Here is a 24,774-nt window from a genome sequence, read left to right on the forward strand (position 1 = left end):
CTTTAGACTATGTATGCGCAGAGTCAAGAGTGTTTGCATTTTCAGGTTTTCAACCACCGCGGGTGATTTAAAAACGGTGTCGTTTTCCTTTAAATTTTTTTTTTCTTTTAAAGAATAAATAACAATAATAATTAATGTTATTAATGATAATTTTTTATTATATGATCAGGAAAAAGTTTTGCAGCAGTATAGAAAAACTTTCGAGTAATTTTTAGGTACTCTCGGAGTATGAAGAATGGTGTTCTCTCCCCTCACATTTATGGTGAGGTTCGCTCATTAAATTCATGGTAAGGTCCACTATGAATGTAAGAGGAGGGAGCATCATTTCACTATATTCCGAGAGTACTTAAGAATTTTTCGAAATTTTCTCCTTCGAAGGCAAGGATAGGCATAGGAATCATAGTTTGGAGCTACCAAAGTTTTTAATATAAAATAAAAGAAAATTTTGGGGGTCATAAATAGCATGCCATCACTCTATAGTCAATGGTATTGGTAGCTATGGATAATTTTTACTGGAATTGCATATTTTGGTCATTTATTTGTGGCTTAACCAAGCTCCAAAATTGGTGACATTCTTGCAGCCCTACGACTTTTGAACTTGGTCGGCAGACATACCATTCATCAAGTATTTCATTTTTGAGATTTTCTTTTCTTTTTCTGTTTTGTTCAAAGTATATTATGAATAATCACAACATTGATTTCAAAAAAATAAATCACAACATTTGTTGTTGTTTTTTTGTAAATTAAAAGGGTAAAGGGGTCCAGTCAACTCATAACATAATCACTATAATTTTTAAATTCTAATCATGGAGGAATCCATGCATAAAGGTTAAATATTAAGGGTCTGTTCGGTTGGAGGGGTGGAAAAGTGGAAGGATGAAAAATTATGGGAAGATAGAAAAGTGGGAGGATAGAAAAGATGATGCGAAGAAAATCAGTAGGCTGGATGCTTCGGACTGGAAAGGACTACTGGATCTTTCTACGGCCTGAAAAAGAAAGAAAAGCGTATCAAAGGCGACCGGGGCTGCCGGCCAAAAGTCCTCCGATGGCAAAGTTAGTTTTTTCCTCTAAGTTATTTGAGTTCCAACTTTTTTGGAGTAAAAACTGAACATACCTTGGGTTTGTCTGAAACGGCCTTTATATAGTGTTATCATAGGCGGTTACCAAAATTGGAACTTCTCCTGGCTTCAAGGAGAGACAGAAATCAAACGTAACTTGCATAACCGTCTGGAAGTTATGCTCTTGTTTCACAACGGATACCTGGCGGTTACGCGTGGGATAAGAGATTATCATATCTCATTTGGAGATTTTCCTAAGTGTGACACCCTCGTCCTTGAGTTCCTCAGTTGGGCGTGCTTTGTTTCACACGCGGGGGCTGCCTCGTCTAACCGGTGAATTTGCTCAAGACGAGGATGTCGACACTCTGGACGAGTGCATCACTCTGGACGAGTGCATCACTCTGATGGTGCGTACCTCGTCTTGAGCTCTTCTTCCCTGGACGAGGCACTTGTAGGTAAGTTTCTGAGGGTGTTTATGGTAGTAAGTGGGCTATGGACGACCTGTATGGACGACTTGGAGATAGGCTATATTATTCCCCTATCAGAAAATATTTAGTTTTCCCTCTTGTGTGTCCGGTTGGAAGGGTGGAAAATGTAATTTATATAAATTGACTGTTATATCCTTATTACATAATATGTAAGAAATAGATTTATTTATACTCATTACATAATATAAAATGTTTAGGTAATGTTAAAATAAAACATTCAGTAATGTTGAAAAAAAAAATGTTTAGTAATGTTGAAAAAAAAAAAAAAGAACAACGTTCAGTAATGTTGAAGGAAAAAAAAGAACAACGTTCAACGTTCAGTAACATTGAAAAAAAAAAAAAAAAAAAAAAGGAACAACGTTCAGGTGGGATGGGGGTTTTTACTAAAAAGCCCCCATCCCAACTTTTCTCTCCACAGTTTTCCTCCCAATTTGGGAGGAAAATATTTGTGGGCCTTTCCTCCCGGTTTTCCATCCTCCCTATTTTCACTCCAAACGAACGGAGCCTAAAAATACTACATACGTGCATTCAAGTGGTTCAACCGTAATAAACCAATTGAGTTGTTTTTCTTTATTTGAAAAAGGAATATTATATATAGTATATTTTTTCAATTGTTTTATTAGAGTATAAGTTAAGAATATAATATTTTTGAAAACTGTGTATTTCTTTTTGTTAGAAGGTTGAACTTCATTCTTTCTTCCTTGTGTATTTGTGTTTATGTGTGTGTATATATATATATATAATTATATCATTTTAAAAAAATCAAACAAGTAGAATATATTAAATTGTCAAATTTCTAATGCTAGGAAGATAAGGATAATAATGAGGATTTTTTTTTTTAATACCAGATAATAGTGAGGATTAATCTTGGTAATTAAGAAACTAATTTATGGCCAAAAGGATATTACCCGAATTTAAAATGGCTAATACAACTTTGCAGACATCATGGCCTATTTTATGCCAACGTCTTGGGTAAAAGATAGTGAACATACCATAGGACTGGGTACCTTAGTTGGCTGCATTTGCATGATTGCAGGGGAACTTCAAAATGTACATTTATGATCACTTGGTAAATAAAACCCTTCAAAGAAAAAAGGGAGTGGCAGCAATTGAATAGGAGTGAAAGTCATAGCTAAATATTAGATTGGTATTTTTTCACCTCATATTGTTCATAATATTCCACTTTGAGATTCTTTCATCCATGTAAAATGCAAGGGCAATGCAGTGGCGGATAAATTAACTACACTAGCAAGAACTTTCTCCAATCTTCAAATTTGGTTACAAAACATCCAATGTGATGCTACCAATCTTGTAATGTTTGACAGAAGTTTCTGTTAATTCAATAAAGAAATAGTCTTATTTCTCAACAAAAAAAAAATCCACTTTGAGATTTTTTTTTTCCTGAGAAATTAAGAATAAATTATTATGACAAATCAATATATTTTATTCTTTTTAAAGCTTAATTAGGAAGTCAGGTGAACTCATACTTAGTCTTATCCATAATAACTTTCCAATTCTATCCATAAAGGATTCCATGTATAGGAGTTAATTACTACGGAGGCTCCTTCGAGTAATTAAGCCATAACAAACCAATGGAATCCATATACTTGTTAGAAAAGGTAATACTATTTTATTCATATGTTGTGTTTGAGTATAAGCCAATAATAATAATAATATCATTTTGAAGACAATATATTAAATGAAATCATTTTAAAATTTTGAATTTTTTAAAAAACTAAACCAAAGATAATATATAAAATTATAAATTTTTCTAATTCTGTAAAGACAGGGTAATAATGATGATAATGATGATTAATCTTGGTAACTAAGAAACCAGTTTATAACTTACAGTTTAAGATGGCTAATACAGCTTTGCAAATATCAACATATACTATATGCCAATATCTTTGATAAAAGATAGCGGATATACCCTGAGATTGGGAATCTTTTTATTCGGTGCATTTGCATTATTGCATAGAACACAACCTCTTCTCTAAAAATATTTTAATTGTATTTGATTCATGTCATTCGTGACAAGCTTACTGAATTTCTCAAGGATTGGCTTAATACATTGTGGCATCAATGTCATAAAAATCTCTTAGAAATATTTCTTTGCTATTCCATAAATTAGGTCCTCTTGTGTTTGACAAACCATATTTGTCTTGAAGTCCTAAAATCATATTTAACAAAAGATTATTTTGATCACTTGGCAAATAGGATCCCACAAAGAAAAAAAAAGAAAAGCAAAAGGGAAGTAATTGGATATGAAAAGTCAATACATATTATAAGGTCACAATTTGCACCTAAGCTCAATAGTAGAAAGGGTATAGGCCCAAAGAGCTCAACACGATAAATTTGTAGAGAGTGTGTCATAAATTTAGTTGCTTATGGGCTTCCTTAACAACTGTTGTAAGTGCACAATTGCACTTGGACCCAAAGACAATCACGGGCTCAGGCCCAATGAGCCTTAAACAATAAAATTTGTAGAGTGTGGGCTTGAAACCTAGGTTAGAAGTACTGGGAGCTCGATAACAGACTTTTATAAACAAATACAGGTAAATAACGAATAATAATTGCAATGGGTCTCCTTGGAATCGAGCCGATGACTACTTCTTTAGTATTTCTCTTTCTTTCTTAAAGATTACAATTTCTCAATTTCTTTCTTAGCTACCGCCCCTCTTTCTTTGGCCTTTACCCCCCTTTTATACTTCCTTCCCTGATACTTTTTGAACAGTGACTAGAAGTTTCCACCTCACTGTTCAGGGGTCACCTCCCCATAAATACGGCCAGGGAGGTAGGTGCAGAGCCTTTAATGCGGAGGTGGCAGCATTTACTCTTGATATTTTCTTTAATACTGGTGCATCTAGAAGATTTAGGATGTCCCCTTTTATCCATTAGTCTTTCCAGAGTTATGTCTTGACCTTTATAATAAAATCTTGAGTTCTCTTGGATCTGTCCGAGGTGAAACTCTCCCTCGGCTGTATCCTCGGACCCTCGGCGTATGGGTCAACTCATAGAGTTTAATCCTGGAACAAGTTGGCCCTCCATGTTACAGCCCAAAGGCCCATAGGTTCACTTGGGTCCTTTTACTCCCCACAACTGTAATGGCTCAAGATCACGAAACAATACTGATGGACAAGTTTATGTGCTGAAAAACTGTCCTCGGACTCATGCCGATGAGCTAATTCTTATACTTCTTTCTTTTTAAAGGAAGATTACAAGAATATCTAATCTACAGTATTTTCTTTATTTCTCTCCGATTCCCTTTCCTGAATGTCTCCTCCTCCTCCTTTTATACCATATTTCTTTCTCTCTACATCCTCCACGTATGGATCAGATTACTGGTTTGGATACTTGTCCCATCAACTCATCCCTGAAGTCTTTTGAGGTAGTTGTAAGGCTGAACCCTGATACTCAGACATCATCCCCTCATTAATGCGGCCAGAGAGTCAACTGCAGAGCATTCAATGTGGTGACAACAGCTTTTTCTTTAGATATTTCACGGCCCTTCCTTGTCCTATACTCTTACCATGTACATCCTTATCTACAGGACCTCCTAGAAGGTTGCCTCTAGTAGACAAACCACCCCTCTCAACCTCGGCTTTATTTTGCCGAAGAAATATTCCACCTCGAACTGCATTCTTGGACGACCTTTGTCAGACTTTATCCTTTTACTTTCCAACCTGAACCCTTGAGGAGATATATTCCGGTTTTCGAATTTCCTAATGTCTTCGGATTGGGCCATTGGCCCAATACATACATAGATATATACTCCGGGACCCATTGACCCTACACATATTTTTCCCCAAACATAATGTATGTTGTGAAAAATCAATACATTTTCTTTTTAATATTTCGAATCACCTCTTTTATATTAAATTAAAAGGGCAAGGAGATGATAAAGTGAAATAATAATAACTTTAAAATTCCATTCAAGAGAAATCCATTCATAGAGGTTTTTGATACAAGATAGAATTTCTACTCTAGTCTAATCTAAGTGTATATGTATGTGAAGTTCCCTCTTGGAGACTTGAACCTCAGCCCTTGTCCCCTACATTCCACAAAGCACTTATACTTATAGAGTAACTACCGCACCAAGGGTGCACGGTGGTGATTCATAGAGGTTAAAAAGTAAGAAGACTATAAACGTTTGTTTTAGTAATTCAACCACAATAAACCAACAAAGTCCATTTATTTACTTTATTTGAGTGTAAATTAAGGATAATAATTTTAAAAACTAACATTTTCTGTTTTAATAATAAAGACAATATATTACTCATGATAGTATAATTTTAGAAAATGGGTTTACCCCTAAACTAAACAAAAGAGTATATATAAAATTATTGATTTTTTTTTTTTATTGATATGAACTTTAAAGAGTTGGTTTAATGATTTTTAAGGTTTTATGATATATATATATAAGACCCGAAGTTGAAAGGATTCAAAGCCTTTAAACTCGGGCTACTCTAAGGATTCATTTGTATAATAATCTGAGGTGTATGTGAGATGGAAAACTATATACACTCAAAGAAATAATCAGATGTTCAAAGAGTTCTAAATACCATCTCTTACAAAAAAAGAAAAAAAGAAAAAAAAAAAAAAGAAGGGGGGGGGGGGGGGATATGGATAATGCTAAGGATTAGTTTTGGTAATTAAGTATTGGAGGAGTAGTGGGAGATAAAGAATGGTCCAAAAAAAGTTTTATTTATTTATTTATTTTGGTGGGTAGAAACCCAAAACAAATTGTAGTGACAGTTGTATATATAGGATCATCAATTTGCCATTCTCAAATCTCAACACTATTGAGTCTGGTTTTAGAATCGCCGCATTGTGCTCTCTTTCTCTCTCCCCCTAGATTTTTTTGTGCCGAAAGCAACCAGCATTTTATGGGTTCTCTCTTTGGTGACTGGCCGTCATTTGACCCTCACAACTTCAGCCAACTCCGACCCTCCGATCCTTCTAGTCCTTCTGTAAGTATTTCTTTTTTACTTCTAACCAAACCCAGTTTGATATTAAGTTTCCATAGTCATGGAAAGCTTTCAACTTTGTATGATTTTTGTAGCTTTTTGATATACCCACTTGTGTTTTTTTTTTGGGTACTGAACTTAATGGAAATTTGTAAAGGTTTTTAGTGCTTAGGGTGACAGGTTAGATTCGTGTAGGCAAATTGTAGTCTCTGAAATTGTGCAATTTGATTTTTCTGAAGATTTTTGCTTCATGGAAATCTGAATGGTACTTTAACTTGGTTGGGTACTCTTTATTAACATAATGGGGCATTGGGTATGAGACACTGATGCTGTTTGCAGCACTGAACCTGTAAAGATAAAACTTTTCATTGTAACAGATACTGGGATTTATTTTTATTGATCTGAGAATTGAGAATTTCTTTAATGGTTAGTTTTAACATTAGAAAGGAATTTTTTCTTCTTCTTAAATTTGCTGAGTTTTGTTGGGAATGATTATTCAACCACTAACTTGGGCTTGACGTGGATAAAATTGAGGGAGGAATGCAAGTAAGTCTCTGAGTTGAAATGCATCTAGAATATTTTTATGCTTTCTACCAAGCAAACCTTTGTTGCTCATAAAACATTAGCTTGATGTGTGTTAGGTTCTTAGTGGCTCCTCGATATCTAGAATATAAGCCATAATCACAAACTTCTCATATCCAAGCTATGCTTTCTTTGTCTTGTGGAAGTCAATGTGATATTTTATTTCTCAGTTCTTTTATTCTCATGTGCCATACCTGAAACAAAGTAAAGTCGCATTTTTTCCTGGTTATGGGGTGGCTTGATGTTTCTTGTACAAGCATTATCCTTTCATGCATTTGTAATGAAACCAATATATTAAGAGTTTTCTATCCTTATCATGATAGAGATTATTTAGTTCACTTTACTTGTTATGGTCTTAAATCTTGTTGAGAAGGTGGATGTTCGGATTGATTCTAGAGAGGTGTCAAAAGAAGATCTTTCTTTGGATATTTAATTCTTGACTGATATCAATGGTGGATATATAAGCTGAAGCCTTCTATGAGTTAATTTGCCCTTCCAGTGATGTAATTAACTATGATAATATTGTTCATGGCAATGGAGATTTCTTATAATTAAATTCCAAGTAATCTGATAGTTTAAGAGACTATCTTCAGAACCTAATAGGAAAGATTCAACGAAGAGACTGATTAGAGAGAAGTTCCACATTGTATTCTTCTCTTTCTTGTCTTCTTATGCGGTTATTTGCGTTTACACTCCAACTAAACCTTTTAATATGCGGTTTTTAAGGTTTCTACTACGTAATGATTATGCTGGCAGAACTGCATGAATATCGCTGTCAAAGCATTAGTGATTCCAGTTGAATAACTTTTATAATATTTAAATCGTAAGCATATACATTACTGTAGGTTAATAGATACACACTAATACAATTCCATTCTTCCCATTGGTAATACATACACGCCTGGCATATCTCGAATCCAAGACCTCACACTCCCCCTTGTTCTTACAAGTGGAGAAGGTGCCATTTTATCAGTACCTCATTGGCAATTCATTTAATATGTATTATTCTCTAGTACTTTGATTAATGATGGTATTTTGTTTTGGTTATGCTCTTCGGCACAACCTTTTTGCCCCCATATACCTGACATAATCGTCATGTGAATTGTGAGCATCTTATTTGCAGTAATTTGAGATAAACTATGCATATTTATCCTTTTAACACTATAAAATTTTTACTTGAAAATTTCCATGTTTTGTTATGAAGATGCTTTGTATTTCCTTAGTCTGTAATAATAATAATATCTCCATCTTGGTCTATGCTAGATTCTCTTGGGTAACATATATTTCCATATTCAGGTATTATACATTGAATTTCTAAAATTGAACAGAGCAAAGGAATACAAATTCCTTATACATACATAGGTAAAAAGGCATTGCCATGCTGTAATTCAGAATTTAGCAATATGGCAGAAGTATGCGTTGGCATTTAAATGTTTGGTATTTGTGACTACTATATTTCCATATGCGTTACCACTCAATTGCTAGGTTTCCAATTTGAGGTAGAAAATCTGGTGTTTAAAATTTAAATAGGGACTCACTTATGTCACCCCTCAGAATTTGGGGTTTTTTTTTTGGCAAATCCTCACCTGTTCTGCCAAATATATGCTGCATGGTTTTGACATGGTTATTATTTGGCAAGTCCCTTAGAGACATGGTGTTACAACTTTTGGTTCAAAACCATTCCTTATATTTGGTAAAAGCTAGGAAGCACCGACGTGGCTGGGAGGGTGCCGCACCAGAGTCCGACGCGGGGTGCGGCCACCGACGCTGCTGTCTGCGCGTCGGTGCCGCGTCCGAGTTTTATTTATTTATTTATTTATTTTTCAGATTCGTGCCGACTCTGCTCCGATTCGCACTGACTTGGCTTCGATTCGCACCGAACTGGGCTGATTTGGCCAGAATTGGGTCGTATTGGCTGAATAGGATCGTTTCGGCCGGCGGCCGAAACTGACCAAAACAGCCGAAATCGGCCTTGAATCATGCAGGAACAGCTGAAATCGGCTTTGAATGAGGCCCAAACATCCTAAATCTGTCCTTCCTTAATTTTATTCTGAATATTTGTTGCTTCTTTTGTGTTTTGTGTTTCTTGCCGCCTTCTTTCTTTGTTTTGTGAACCAAGGCCATAGTAATGTGTTTTTTAAGAATATTTTAATAGTAAAAATATATAGGAAATATAAATAAAAATATTTTTAATAATTTTTTAATTGCCACACCTTGCTGCACCCGCACTCTATTTTTTTCAAAAATTGCCAAGTCCTGCACCCGCACCCGTGCTTCTTAGGCTAAAAGTGAACCAGCCTTTGTTTAGTGGATGACTGTTGACAAAAGGCTTATCAGACTGGAAATACTTGTGAATATTGGGAGATTGAAAGAAATAAGATATGTGCTTTGTGGTAATCCTGAGTTGAGTGTGGAACACTTGCTTTTTAGTTGTAATTCACCAGGAGCATATCTAGTCATATGTTGAGGTGGTCTATAAAAGGGAACTAAATTGGGGAATAGAGCAAATGAGGCACAAGTCAGCCACAGCTAATATCAGAAAACTTTCTATTAGCATAAATTTGGCTTGCGTCCAGTGCACAGGAGCACTGGACGCGACGCAGACACAACACATGTCCTAAAGTGGCCATGTTTTGGTCCTGTATCCCATCCAGTGCACAGAAGCACTAGATGGAAACATTACTCTTCATACTGAAGATTGAATGGGAGATTAGAGGCAACAATGCTGGTTTTTCTAGAGTTGATAGCCTTAGAAATGGAAAATTTTCTAATAAATGGAATTTTTGCAACTTTTTGCATTTTTTTCATTGTATTCTCATTTGTTTAGCAATAAAATTACTCTTTCATATAATAAAAAAATGTAAACTACCTATTTGGTTGGTTTCTCTTAGTGAAGAAAGTGAGATTTGGCTCAAACTGATTGAGTTTACTTATAGGATGCTTGACCATATCCCTTAAAAAAATAGTGACAAGTAGCCACCAAAAAGATATAATGACATAACCTGAGTACAAATTAAATTTTAACTAGTTCAGAATTTAATGGGACCAGCACTGGGTAATGAAGTTCACAGTTACATTAGTTAACTTTCTAAATGCTTAAGAATTTGTTTTCTATCCATTTAAGTAATGTTTAATGATTTTTGTAGTTGAAATCAATGGTATTTAAACAATCTCTCCATGTTTATAACAAAAATTATCATATGGTTTGCAATCTTGTGGGTATAGCATTATCAATAACCAGACTGTTTTCCAGTTGAGGTCTTTGCAGTATGTATTTTTGTTAAAATATGGAAAATTGTACCATAGAGCTGTAGAGTGCAGGCTGTGATACTATTGGATACAGTTCTTCTAACCAAGCTAGATTCAAGTAAATAAGTTGTTGGTATAATAATATTTATATGATTATATCTTCTGGTGTGTCTCTTTAGCATTTGTGCAGATGAATGTTCAGGAAAATTGGATTGACTTCTTTGATGTATGTTCTTATTTTTCTTGTAATCTTGAGAGTGACAAATTTGTCACTTCCCATTCTTTGTTTTGTTTATGACATGTAAAATAAAAGCGCTGCATCTCTCATTTCATTTATAATAACATTTCTCCCATTATGTAGAGAATGACACCTGCAACCTATCATCCTACTCACAGCCGCACCCTTCCACCACCTGATCAAGGTAGTGAAGATAACTTGTTTCTTGTAATTAACGATTTACTTTTGTTATGATAAGTTCTCTCTGGTATCTGGCTAATGCTTTGTATTAATTATCGCGGAACTAACCTGTTTAAACTCTTTTTGCAGTGATAACTACTGACGCCAAAAACATTCTCTTAAGGCACATCTATCAACGTGCTGAAGAGAAGGATGTAATGTGTGCTTTATAATGCAAACTTAATTACATGCGCGACATGCACATTTGTGTTGGCCACATAATGCACCCACACACACTGACAAATATATATGTACAAAGGACAGTTTTTGAGATTCTGACATCCTTCTAACTTTAATGGCTTCTCTTGTTGCAGCTGAGACCGAAGAGAGCTGCGCCAGAACATCTTGTACCCGAGCATGGATGCAAGCAACCTAGGGCATCTTCCAGTTCCTGCTGAGCCCTTATCTTGTTATATGGAACCCCAATAGTTAATTCGTGTAAATGTTTGTGTCATGCCAAATATGCGTGAGTTTCTTGTGGGTTGAAAAGGGGTTTTACTTTGCTTGATCATTGTTGTAAGCAGCTTAGCCAGAAGTGTAGTTTTTGTGTGTATAATTCATAAATACTATAGAGTTGGGTGATCCCTATTACAGTTTACATGGATGATAAAATGAAAGTAATAGATATTATTTGCTTCCCTTTAGCATGTAATTGGCTTATCTCTAATACTTTTTTAATTGGAATCTCCTTTTGTTTTAATGAGAAGTTGTTACATCAACCACTAATAACTAAATAAAATGCAGAGATTAAAATCTACTACAAGAGATCTTCACTTAAAAAAGTACTAGAGAGAAGTTAATCTTCATCTTTTTTCTTGTATTTTAGAAACTAACATATTTTTCTTGTATTTTAGAAATTAATTAATATATTTATGAGTGTAAGTTGTAACTTTTTAGTGCATGTTTTAATTGTTGCAGCTAATTTCATTAAAATTTAAACATAGAAACAATTTAATGAGGAAATTGATTTGATTTAAAAAAATCAAGAGACTACACTAACCCATTTTAATAGCTAATGAATTAGATTCTAAAAACAAAAAGTTGATGGATTAAATTGAATTTAACCCAATAATTAAAGGATCAAATTGGTTATAGATAACAAAAATTGCATTACAATTGAAAGTTAAGAAATTCACTCATAATCTCACTCCTTGGATTAATTTTTATCTTTTCGAAAACTATAAACCTTTTAAATGTTTTGGCATTTATAATAACTCTTTTCTCCCACGTTAAAAATGCATGAATCATGATACACGAGTAACACGACAGAGAGAGTCCTTGGGGAATATGCGATGAAATAGTTGAACTCAGTTGGAGACAAATCTTGTTTTTTTTAAAACAAAACTAAAAAAAAGTCACTGTTTAACACAAACCACACACACACACCTCGTAGCACTACCGTCTCTCTCTCTCTCTCTCTCTCTCTCTCGGTGTCTCCAAATTCAATGGCCACGGCAGCAGTAGCACCTCCACTCTATGCCTCTTCTTCTTCTTCTTCTTCTTCATTCTCCACCAAGCTTGGCTCTCCCAATAAACCACTCTTTAATAATATCTTCTTTCTCCGACCGCCGCTACCATCCACTAAATTAAAAACAACAACGCCTAGGCTTTCCGTGTCGGCCGCCGCAACCACCGCCGTGGAACTAGGCCAGGCCCCACAATCCTCCACTCCCGCCAAAACCTTGCCGTTTCGGGTCGGGCACGGGTTCGATCTGCACCGGTTGGAGCCCGGGTACCCGCTCATCATTGGTGGGATTGACATACCCCACGATAGAGGCTGCGAGGCTCACTCCGATGGTAATTTCGCAATTCCCCAACTCTCGCTTGGATAATTTCGTAATTTGATGTTGATTCTGTGTGAAACATGAAGTCTAGTTAAACTAAAAAAAAAATCACAAATTTCAGTGTCATGTCGTGATTGGAGTAATGCTTTAGTTTAATTTTGCTATATAAGGTAAATTCTAATTCAATTAGTTTAGAGAGACACGAATTCACAACAATTTGTTGAGTGTCTTGCTACCGTAGGATTATGTGAGAGCGGTGTTAGTGGTGAGTCTATGTGAAAAACTGAAAATAATAATATTAGTGATTAGACACTCAACAAGTTGCTGTGAACTTGTGTATGTTTTCCAAAGTTGTCAGTTAAGCTAAAAGGCTATTGGCGTTGATTTGTGTGTGTGTGTGTGTGTGTTTTTATTACTTATAATTTTATCAATGTGGTTCTTTTGTGCTATTTGATAATGATGATGTCATTAAATAAATTGATGACATGGCTTCACTTATTGTTTTCCTTTGCCATATCATCAAATTTCTATACTGCATTGAGGATGTAATTAGAAGGTTTTGATATGTGGGGACTAATTTGTGTTAGGTTTTGGGTTTATGTTTGGAAAATTCTTGATATTTCTTAATGGCCTGTTTGGAAGTTTAGAGAGGGAGGAGAGTAGAGGGGAGTAGAGAGGAGGAGAGTAGTGGGGAGGAAAGTAGAGGGGAATGGTTATCTTCCACCTTGTTTGGATGTTTTTAAAATTAGTAAGGGAAAAAGGAGTAATTAACCCTTCCTCTTATTTGGATGTTTTAAATATAAGGATGGAAATGAGAAGAAATGATTTAAATAGACAAATTTACTCCTATTTGAAAATGGACTTGCAACATTGGTCTATGATTAATTTGTTAGATTAAATAATTATGACTATAGCATGCAATATTTTTTTTGATAATTTTTTTATGTGAATTAAATAATCAACATTGGTCTATGATTAAATGTTTTTTCTGCTTTTTTATTATACTAAAAAAAAACCATCCTTAATTGATAATAATTAAAATAAGAAAAAAATGTTTAGTTTGTTTGTTTATTGAAAAAATCAACAAAATATAGAATATAGTTGTTGCAGAAAACAGATACCACTTCACATCAAAGCAAAACAATAACTTCCATCAATTCAAATTAATTCCTTGGTTTTCTCACTACCCAAACAATGGGAAAGGGCATGGAAATCACGCAATCAAACTCAAATCACTTTTGTCTTCTTTGTACACCGCAACCAGACAATGTTGAAGGAAAATGCAAAAGACAACAAACAAATTCGAACAAAGATAATATTAACGCACTGCTTGGTTACTGAGAAAATACTGGGATAAAAAAAACTCAATTTTCTTCCAATTTCAAGTGGAGCAATGATTTCTGGTTATTTCAGCTAAAACAAACAAAAACAAAACAACAAAATTCTGAACAGAGCTGAGAGAGCTTGAGAGAAATGTGTGGGTTACATTTTTTTTTTTTTTTTTTTAACATTACAAAACATTGTAATTTTGTTGATATAATAAGGGTAAATTAGGTAATTTATTTGGTCAATAATTTATGCACTCTACTCTCCTTCCAAATCTCTCCAATTTGGGAGAATTAAAAATGAGGGATTAGAGATAGTTAATACCCCTCCAAACCCCTTCAAACCCCTCCCCCTTATTCCTTAAAAAACTTCCAAACAAGGTAATTAAATTACTCTCCCTTCCTTTACTCTACTCCCCCTCCTTTTTTAAACTTCCAAACAGGCCATAAATATCTGTCAACCTAAACCTTAACCTACGTATAAATACCCCTCCATGCACGTTATTCGGTGAGGGAGGTAGTTGTCCCATGTTCCTCAAGAGAGCTAAATATCAATGAGAAAACCATGTCAAAAAAATCTTCAAGGTTATTTCATTCAAAACTATAGAAATTCTGAAACCTCTACCATTGAGTGTATTGGAGTTCCGGGTTTATGTAGATGAGTTCATTTGTGAAGGAAGTTCTATGGAAGAAGGCCAAATATCTGGAGCCACTGAGGCAGGAGGCAAACGAGTATTTTGCTATGGTTACAAGTTGTGTCTAGTCTAAAAAGGTTTTGTAAGTATAGACTGATTGCAACAATTGTTTCTTCTATAATGGAAATTTGGTGGGGTTGGTCACCCTCAAAGTGGTTTCTTTTTATTGCTTTGAATTGTGGTGATTATTACTGCGGTTGTGTTATTTGTTAAAATGTTAATTTTTCGAATAAGCAGCAATGAACACATTAATTAGCTTTGTTGGGGTCAATCTAGAATTTTCAAATTGGAACCTACCCAACATTTTAGGGACCAGAGAAAATGGTTTAGTTTATATTTTTTTCCCCCTTGGAATTGAAGTGTGTTGTTGAAGGTGGTGGTTTTCGTTTCATTTATTTATTTTAATTTTGTTGTTATTACAGGAGATGTGTTACTACATTGTGTGGTTGATGCAATTTTGGGTGCTTTGGGCCTTCCTGATATTGGGCAGATATTTCCAGATAATGATCCTAAGTGGAAAGGAGCGCCATCTTCAGTTTTCATCAAAGAAGCTGTGAGTTTTTTTTGGGTGCTTTTGCTTTCTAGATATCATGAATAATATCTCTTTGGATAAGCCTCTCTTTGTTGGAACACTTTTAGGAACTTCACGACATTTAATGGGTTTGAAAAGTAAGCATTAGTGTTTGTTATTGTTGTGAAATCAGCATGTGAACTAGACTTACAAATTTGGGTTAGGTTGCATTTTAGTTAAGTTGTTGATTCGGCCTGTCTTTGTTAAACATGATGGAGATTTTTTCTATAGGAATCTTAAGCATTTGATTCCAGTCTATTGAACCACAGTAGAGTGTAGCTTTACATTTTCGTAGTCTTGAAAACGCTTGTTTTCCAACCCTGCATAAGCTCACGTGGTCAAGTATATTTTTTCTCACCACTTAAATGAATGTTAATCCAATATCTATATGTACACATCCTCATTGATGGGTTATGTCGAATTTAGAATGTAGGAAGATTTAAACACCAGGCTATCATGCTACTGAACCTTGTTTCATAAATTTGAAAATATTGCAGAGGCAATTCATAGTTGTTAACCTTATTCTTGATATAATTATCAGCTTATCCTGGGATAAAAAGGAGATGGATGTAGAGTAGGATAAGATCACAGAGTTGTCTTTTTCTCATGTCATTATATGTTTGAGAATTGAAGGACTTAAGAAATTTAATCTGCTCTCTGGTCACAGGGAATAAAGATGGCACCATTTCAAGAAAGGAATAGTGCTACCATGTGCTGATAAAGATTATGGCCCTAACATACCATGTGTGTTTGGTTTAGATTTTTTCTGGAGCTTATTTGCCTATGTAGGTCTTTTTAAAACCTCACTTTTTTCTTTTTCTTTTTTTAATTTTTTTTTTAATAATTAAGTCAATCCAAATGCACACTGGTGGATGACATTTTATTACCAGTCCTCTGGCATTTGTGGTTAACCTCTCCCCTTTGGGAGGGTGAGGTCTTGGGGTTCAACCATGGGGAGGAAGGAATTGGGAACAGGAAGGGGTACCCCTAGTTTTGAGAAAACAAGAAAAGAAAGAAAGCGTATGACTTTTAGCAGATTATTACCGATAGGATATCATCCAGTATGAATCACAAATGTTCTCAACTTGGTTTTAGGATTCATAAGCTGATAGCATTACATGACTAAATCAAACAAATGCTTATGAGTAACCGATTTTATAAAATTGATATTAATATTTAGAGGACATTTGCTGTTGGTGGATATCTCATAAATGACAATGCGGTTGCATAATCCATCATGTGAAATTTTTAAAAAATTATTAATGTTCTGGCTCATGCACAAGTTTGTCATTGTGTTTTCCTTTGTAATAAGATTTAGGGGGTGTTTGGTTTGTGTTTTCAAATAACAATTTTCAGTTTTTAAATAACATTACACGCATTTCTATACACTTTTTCACCCACATGTATTTCCACAAATGTTTTCAAACAACAATTTTCAGTTTTCAAACACATGTACCAAACGGGCCCTTATCTGTTCCATCTTCTTTGTTGGGAACGTGTGGGTGTAAAAGAACTTTTCTAACTAGAAGACGAACTTTTTTATTCAGCTTATCCTCCTTGATATGAATCATTTCAGGTGAGACTCATGCATGAGGCTGGTTATGAACTTGGAAACTTAGATGCCACTTTGATTCTTCAAAGACCAAAAGTGAGCCCTCACAAGGAGGCTATCAAGGCAAACTTGTCTGCGCTGCTTGGAGCAGACCCTGCTGTTGTAAATCTAAAAGCAAAAACTCATGAGAAGGTTGATAGCCTTGGGGAGAATCGGAGTATTGCTGCTCACACTGTGGTTCTTCTTATGAGGAAATAGAGAAGGGGCAGGAATTGTGTCTAAATGTAAGAATTGTGTGCTGTTAGCATAGTTGTACACTGGTTACACAGATCCAATTACATGCTTGACAAAACCGTTGGTTGGGATAGAATACCTTGGGGTTGTTGTACACTTAAAAAACCATCTCTTTTACCCTTTCTCCTAAGGTACAGTTAAAATATATGTGATAGTTGAACAAGTTGTGTATTTTTTTCAAGTTGTGATAGTTGTGTATTTTAAAATTAGTCTGGACTCAGGTCAGTCTATTCAAAGCATCGTTTTAGTGATGGGCATAAGCAACATATGTATATTTTAGTTGTCTTAAAATACCTTGGGCTTTTGCAGGTATTCTACATTGGTCATGGATAACATTTTAAACAATTATGTTAAGTTATGACTAAGCACAGTTTCTATATTTCAACAGAATTATTTATATCAGTTTGCCTAATTTGAATTCAAACTTGAATCTAGAGTCAATATTAAGGATTAACATTTCAACATTTTGTTTCTCCATTCCGCCTTTTACTTAGCAGACCAACTTCCATGTTTTCAATATTCTCCATTCTGCCTTTTACTTAGCAGACCAACTTCCATGTTTTCAATATTCTCCATTCTGCCTTTTACTTAGCAGACCAACTTCCATGTTTTCAATATTGAAGTCCATACGTATATCAGGATTCAAGGTTGGAATTTGGAAAATTTTGATTGTGCCCAGATCTACAACCGCTAATTTAAATGCTTGAATTATTGACTACACGTGTTTATTTTGTAGTCATCACAAAATAGTTGTTCAACCCGTTTTCATAAAACTTGCATTGAAAATTGGAATATACAAAAGAGAATTCCAGTTGGTGAAATGACCAGAACCCCTCACTCTAAAAAAGGTAGGTAGTAAAAATGATGAGAAAATTTGAAATCTTACAATAGTTACTATTAATTCGTTTATAAACTCTCAAACATACAAATAAAAAGCTTTAGCTTACATTCTTTTATATAAATCTAACTTGAAATACTCAGCAATTTCTCTTTCAATATAAACAGTCAGATTATCTATAAAAGTTTCGAAAAATAGAATTTAAAAGTGTATAGTTTTCTGAATTGTATACATTTTTTTATGTATCAATAGTTTCTGAATTCCCCGTTCCTAAATTTTAGTAGTTAAACTACAATAAAGATCAATAATAAAAAATCTTAATTATTGATAATATCAGTTAGATTGTAAAAAAAAATCAAGGGAAAAAATTTGGTTGTTTGACTTCCCTTGAAAATTATGAATATTAATTTATTTTATATTTCTAAATAATTATACGAACAAAATTTTCATTCATGAACACATATTCAAAACAAGAAAATATTTTCTATTTTGGGGTCATTGAGGGCCTCAAAAGGGAAAGAATTCTGATCCTCTAGATTTCCTAGGGTACTCTACCAAATAGATTTCCTTAAATCCTAACCACTCTTTAATGATTTAATGGTCTAGATTCTACCATGTCAGCATTCTACTAACAATATTCTTAAAATAATAAAATAATGTTGCAAAAATTAATTAGTGGAATACTAATGTAAGCATAAAGTATCATTTAGAGAAAAGTAAATGATTAGTCAGTGTTGGTTAAAGATCATTCATTGGAGAGAGATAGGGCAAAGAGAGGGGACTATTGGTGGGAGAGTTTTTGTTTTGAGGAATTTGTTTTGTGATAGTTTACTGAGTATGTAATATTCTGGAAAATGTTTTTAGTGAAGAATAGAAAACAAGTTTAATGGAGAGGAAAACTTTTTTTTTTTTTTTTTGCTCCATTAGGCTTGTTTTCCATTAACCACCGAAAATGTTTTCGGTTGACTTTTGATTTTTATCATATCAAACACGTTAAAACACCTCGAAATGCCAAGTAAACTATAAAGAATTTTGGCAGTGACATCCAATGATCCAAAATGTAAGATATATGTATGATATATTCAAAATAAAATATTTCAGTGAACTCAAGTTAGACCCGATCAGTTAAAAGCGGAAGTCAATTGTTTTACCTCTTTTTAAAGTAAATAAGCTATTAGTCCTCTACGGATCAGAGCTCCAACTATCCACGTTGAAGAGCATGCGTATGACTATTGACAAGTATAGTGTTTCAGTAAGAATGGAATTTAACCAGACAAAGCTGGTCCAATGGGAAACCTCGAGGACTTGAATGGTTTTTTTGCTTTTGCTGACCAGGAATATCCGAGCCTACGACTCAATTTAGCCACCCACATGCTTGACAAAAAAAAAATGTGATAAGGTACATATGACCAGGTTCCAAAATTGTAACCTTGGCTTAAGGATATTTGAATCAGAATGAGAGAGATAATCTTTAGATTTAATTATAAAAATCTAAAACCTACCTTAACTCAACACCAGACACCATTCCTTTATAACTAGGAAAATGTTTCTCTCTAAACAAGTTTCCAAAATCACAACCTTGGCTTAAAAATATTTGAATCAGGATGAGAGATAATCTTTAGATTTAATCATAAAAATCTAAAACCTACCTCAACTCAACACTAGACACCAGGGCTTTATAATTTGGAAAAAGTTTATCTATAAACTAGTTTATAGAAAATTCTTTTGAACTCCTCATATATTTTTTTATTGGGTGTAAATTTTGAAAATCTAATCGTAGGATTGCATATTACATGCTTACGAAATTTTAACACGATAAAAGATCAATAACTATGTCATCAATGACACGTTTAAATTTCAAATTTTTGTGATAAAAATTATGTAAAAAAAAATAATTTATCAATCGAATTATTAAATAACATCCGATTTTAACGAAATTTAACATACACATACATTAAAAACATAAAAAACCTACAATTCAATGATTAGATATTCAAAATTCACATTCATAAAAACGATGTAGTTTTCTCTGTAGTCTGTACTAGTTTGGAAATACGGACCGAACCCATGTGCAAGAAGATCCGCATCATTCATTTGCAAGGATCAGGTTCACCAAATGCCATATAAAATAGCCACATATTATGTGACGGTGTACCTAAGCCAGCTAAAATATATGGCCAAAATGAGATCATATTTCAGGGAATTCTTCTTTTTCAGGGATAAATGCATAATGGGTTTTGTATTCAGTGCCTGTTTTCTTGCCCATTTATGACTAAACTAATTAATTAATTTCTGGTGTAACTCTTAATTGGATGGATTATATTATAATTATAAAATATGGGGCACACAACAGTGGTTGAATGTTCTGGATGGACAAAGACTGCAAGTAAATTGATGGCCGCTTATTATTTTTTTAAGCCAAAAAGAGAAAAAAGAAAAACAAAAAGCATAGCTGTCTAGGCGACCACAAATCTTTAACGGCTATCCAATTCCAATGCACTTTGCTTCTTGATTATTTTCTTTTGTTTGTTTGTTTGTTTTTTTGTTTTTTTTGTTTTTTTTTTGTACAAGAAGTTATTGATTTCCATTTTGAGTCCAAAATGGATTATGAATAAGATGTCCCTGTCCAGAATGTTGTGAATTTTGAGGCTCAGAATTGTTTAAGAATTGCTATAAATATACAAGCTTCAATACCCTCCACATTGTCACCCTCCCAATTATATGAAAAATGGCCAAACCTCAATCTAAGCCACATATTTCTGTGTATACAAAAGTAGGAACTCAAAAAAAAAAAAAAAAAGGCTAAAATGTTAAAAAATGGCCAAACCTCGATCTAAGCCACATATTTCTGTGTATACAAAAGTAGGAACTCAAAAAAAATGGCTAAAATGTTTTTCTCCTGTTGTTTTTCTTTGGGTTAAAAGGTCCTGCAATTTTAATGAGGGCTTTTGTTTCAATAAGGGTAAGCTACTAGTAGTTCATTGAATCTGCTTGTAAGGTATATAGTCACTCTCTTTTGAATGAAATTCAAGCTTATAAAAGAAATTTATTAAAGAAAAAGAAAGAAAAAGTAGGAACTCAATTTATGAATTTTTCTCATGTGTCATGCTCCTTAACAAGAGAATTAGAATGTTTATACTTTGCCTTTGACCTAAAACAATGTTTCGACATCAATTCATAATGTTTTCATGTGATATTTTGATAAGATGAGTAGGTGACATTGACAACGTGAGTCGACATCAGAGTCTTAGGATATTAGTTTGATTTTTTAAAAAAAATTTATTTTAGTATATATAATAGAATTTCACACTTATAGTGTCCACTCTAAAAGAGCAAGATTCAAGGACAGTACTTAGGTGTTGTTTCTTAGATTCTTCTTTTAAGATTTTGCCGTGTAGATTTTTTCTCATGGGAAGGAAGTATATTTTTTAGTTAAATAGCCACATGGCTGAATCTTAAAAGAGGAAGGAATAACACCTAAGGTACTGTACCTAAAGTTTTGTCCACTCTAAAATTATTGCTCTTTATCAGTATACTAAGACACCCAATTAATTTCCGTTATAAGTAAAGTTCAGAACTCAAAAATTTTATTTAATGACAAGATACTTTATCAAGGGTAATTATTGGGTAATTTAGGAGTACTATAAATGCGTACTCCCCACTCTCACATAATTGTGGGTCTCATTAATTAAATTTATGGTAAAACCTATGATTTATGTGAGAAGGGAGAGTACACATTTATGGTACTTCATGAATATTCAATAATTTTCCCTTTATCAATTGGGATTGACTGCATATGATATTGATAACACCGCACCATAATTTATAGCATTATCATAATATCTATTAGTTATCCTTTTCATGGGGATGCACGTTAATTGTGAACTTAATGCCCAACACTATTCACTCCGTGTTTATGAGATATTTCAAAAATCTTCCTACGAACTAATAGAATGATAGATAAAAATTAGGACCTCTAGATTTATGACATATTTTTCAAGTCCATTTGAATTTACCACTAGATTTAAGTGTCCCCGAGAGGACTTATGAATGGTTGATAACGATATTGATTTAACTAATATTTTAAGGATTAACCAACCCCAAATTTTTTGGATTAAGACTTTATTGTTGTTGCAAATATTCGTAATTGTCCTTTCAATTCCTACAATGAACCTATATATATAATAATAGGTAAAACTGAGAAAAAATCCAATTAGATTTCAAATTGGAATTCAATTAGAGTCTAATTTTGCGTCACGTGAGTTAATTTAATGTAAAAATTGGATTTCAATTAGAGTTTAATTTTGTGCCACATATCCCATCTAATCTAATTTTTTTAATTTTTGTGCTAAATGAGTTAATTTAGTGTAGAAAATGAAGAGTTCAATATAAAAAAAAACCATAAAAACCTAATCATATAATTAAAAACAATTCAAATCTATATAATAATCCAATTAGATTTCAAATTAGAACTCAATTAGAGTCTATTTTTGTGCCACGTATTTCATCTAATTTAAATTTTAAAATTTTGTGCCAAGTGAGTTAATTCAATATAAAAATTGGATTTCAATTAGAGTTTAATTTTGTGCCACATGTCCCATCTAATCTAAATTTTTTTAATTTTTGTGCTAAATGAGTTAATTTTTGTGCTAAATGACTTTTATATATATATATATATATATATATATATATATATATATATATATCTATATATAATTATGATACTATTCTACTAAATATTATGAAATAATTATTTAGATAATTATTGTTTAGCATAATATTATGAAATAATTATTTAGATAATTATTCTACTAAATATTATGAATTATTTAGCATAATATTTAGTAGAATAGTATCTATAAAAGTCATAATATCTATATATACAATATCAATTCATAATTTTTGTGCTAAATGAGTAGAATTTTTGTGCCACAATAATTATGAATTGATATTGTATATATAATTTATATATCTATATATAATAATAGATAAAGTTGAGATAAACTCAAATTAAAATTCCAAATTAAAGTTCCAATTTTGCGTCATGTGTTCTAAATTATTTATTCTTAAAGAGTTTTATTTCTTAATTTTAGAATCAAATGTGGGACCACATCAAAAATATTCATCAAAGTGAGTTATTAAATACAAAAATTAAAAAGTCTAGAATAAATGAATTGTAAAAATAAAAAAAAAAGGTGCTTCACAATAAATAAATAAAAATAATGAAAATTTTTTATTTTATACCTAATAATATCCTTACAAATTTTTTTTAAAAAAATATAAAAAATACTATTAATAGTATTCAAATTATATATATAGAAATTATATTATGCATTTTATTTTATATCTTTAAGTGTATCTATACATATGCATGGGTCGCATACTAGTTCAAAATAATTAAGATTATCAAAATATTCTACATGGACTAAAATATATTTCCACCTTTTCTAAACTGCTTGAATAATATCTCTTTTATAATTTCATCTTTTGAACTCTTTAATTCTTGCTGATCCGTCTCATACATCTCAATAATTTCATCTTTCTCTTCTATATATGTGAGATATATATGACATTGTACGCGGTAATTTGATTCCCTTCGATTCCTAGTCTCCTCTGTATCGTTTGTTGTATTCTTGAGCTTTCCTTGCTATGATGTTTCACAGTAATCATATTGTCGAAAAAGTGACAATCGGCTACAGATTCTTGTAAATAATTTTGAAGTGAAACACTGAAACTATAGCATAAGCCGTACATTACGCGGTTTGTCATATAGTACATAGAATGGAAGTAAAGAGTTCGACGCGCAACAAATTACGCGGTCTGTCACATAGTACGTACATACAATTAAAGTTCTGGTTACTTTCTAAGATAGTGCGAATCAAGAAAACTAGAATGATTGGGTAAATTTCCATGTTTATACATGTCTTTGTACCAATTTTGAATTTTTGATGCTATAGACCAAGTGGTGGAAAAAAAAGAAAGGAAGTTTATGCAAAAATGATAAGCAATTGCTCATAATCTGTTATATCATATTTATGGCAAAAAAAATTGTGATTTTTTAACACAAATCTCATGTGAAAATTGATTTTGTTTTTTTAGCATCAATTTATAAGTTCAGTTTTTAATTTTTAGTTTTTATATATAACTATTTAAAATATTTTTTTTAAAAGTACACTTTAGCTCGCATTAAAAAAAATTCAATAAAACGTAAGATAAGTTATTACTCCTCTCAAAAAAAAAATTTGTTACTGAAAAGACATGCTGCCGTGAAGTTTGAAGTTTTCACAAGGAATAAATGTTCTGTATTTGTAATTCTTCAATAAAGTGTTTGATTGCCATGACATCAAGTAGTGATCCCTTTTTTTTTTTATTTTTTTTTTGAGCAAAAAAAAAAAAAGGGGATGTCACTACTTTTTAGTGGAGTAAGTCTAACGTCACAATAGTTTTCATTATTTTTATTATAATTTGTCTATATAATGAGTTATAAGTGATAAAAATAAAATGGTGAGTCGGGTCCATAATTTTAGTACTCATACTCTCTTTCGTGGGGGGATCCAGGTAGCTTATCGGTTGCCAGATTTGACAGGACATAGGAAACCTAATAAGCTTTTTGACCTTAGGTAAGCCAGTTAATAATTTGCCTCTTTGCCTGCTCGAAGAGCTGACCATGTCAGTTTACTTTAGGCCAATCAAATAGTACATCCAAATCTCCTACCAAAAGACGAAAGAAAAAGAATAGTATATATGATAGGTACATAAATTTCAAAGCCCACGCGGCCACCAACAAGTCGCACCAAATATTTAAAATTGCTCCTTTTTTTCTCTTAAAAAAGAACAAAAAAAGAAAAAGAAAAAAAGAATTCTAACTCGACTATATAAAGACCTCCTCTCAACGACTCAACCAAACAAACATT

The 24,774-nt window shown here is 32.9% G+C and overlaps 2 protein-coding genes across 2 annotated transcripts; both read left to right on the top strand.

The window, feature by feature from the left end:
• Nucleotides 1–6,214: 6,214 nt before the first annotated feature.
• On the top strand, nucleotides 6,215–11,448 carry LOC142611788 (DET1- and DDB1-associated protein 1). The gene is made up of 4 exons (XM_075783927.1): nucleotides 6,215–6,516; nucleotides 10,706–10,766; nucleotides 10,892–10,956; nucleotides 11,116–11,448. Exons 1-4 carry the CDS (start codon nucleotides 6,433–6,435, stop codon nucleotides 11,197–11,199), a joined length of 294 nt encoding a protein of 97 aa, XP_075640042.1. The 5' UTR covers nucleotides 6,215–6,432; the 3' UTR covers nucleotides 11,200–11,448.
• A 617-nt stretch (nucleotides 11,449–12,065) lies between these two features.
• LOC142614203 (2-C-methyl-D-erythritol 2,4-cyclodiphosphate synthase, chloroplastic) lies at nucleotides 12,066–17,412 on the top strand. The gene is made up of 3 exons (XM_075786766.1): nucleotides 12,066–12,598; nucleotides 15,028–15,158; nucleotides 16,753–17,412. The coding sequence occupies exons 1-3, from the start codon at nucleotides 12,247–12,249 to the stop codon at nucleotides 16,984–16,986; spliced, it is 717 nt and encodes a 238-aa protein (XP_075642881.1). The 5' UTR covers nucleotides 12,066–12,246; the 3' UTR covers nucleotides 16,987–17,412.
• Nucleotides 17,413–24,774: the final 7,362 nt, after the last annotated feature.

Source organism: Castanea sativa, chromosome 10 (assembly GCF_040712315.1).
Source record: "Castanea sativa cultivar Marrone di Chiusa Pesio chromosome 10, ASM4071231v1".
Taxonomy (NCBI): domain Eukaryota; kingdom Viridiplantae; phylum Streptophyta; class Magnoliopsida; order Fagales; family Fagaceae; genus Castanea; species Castanea sativa.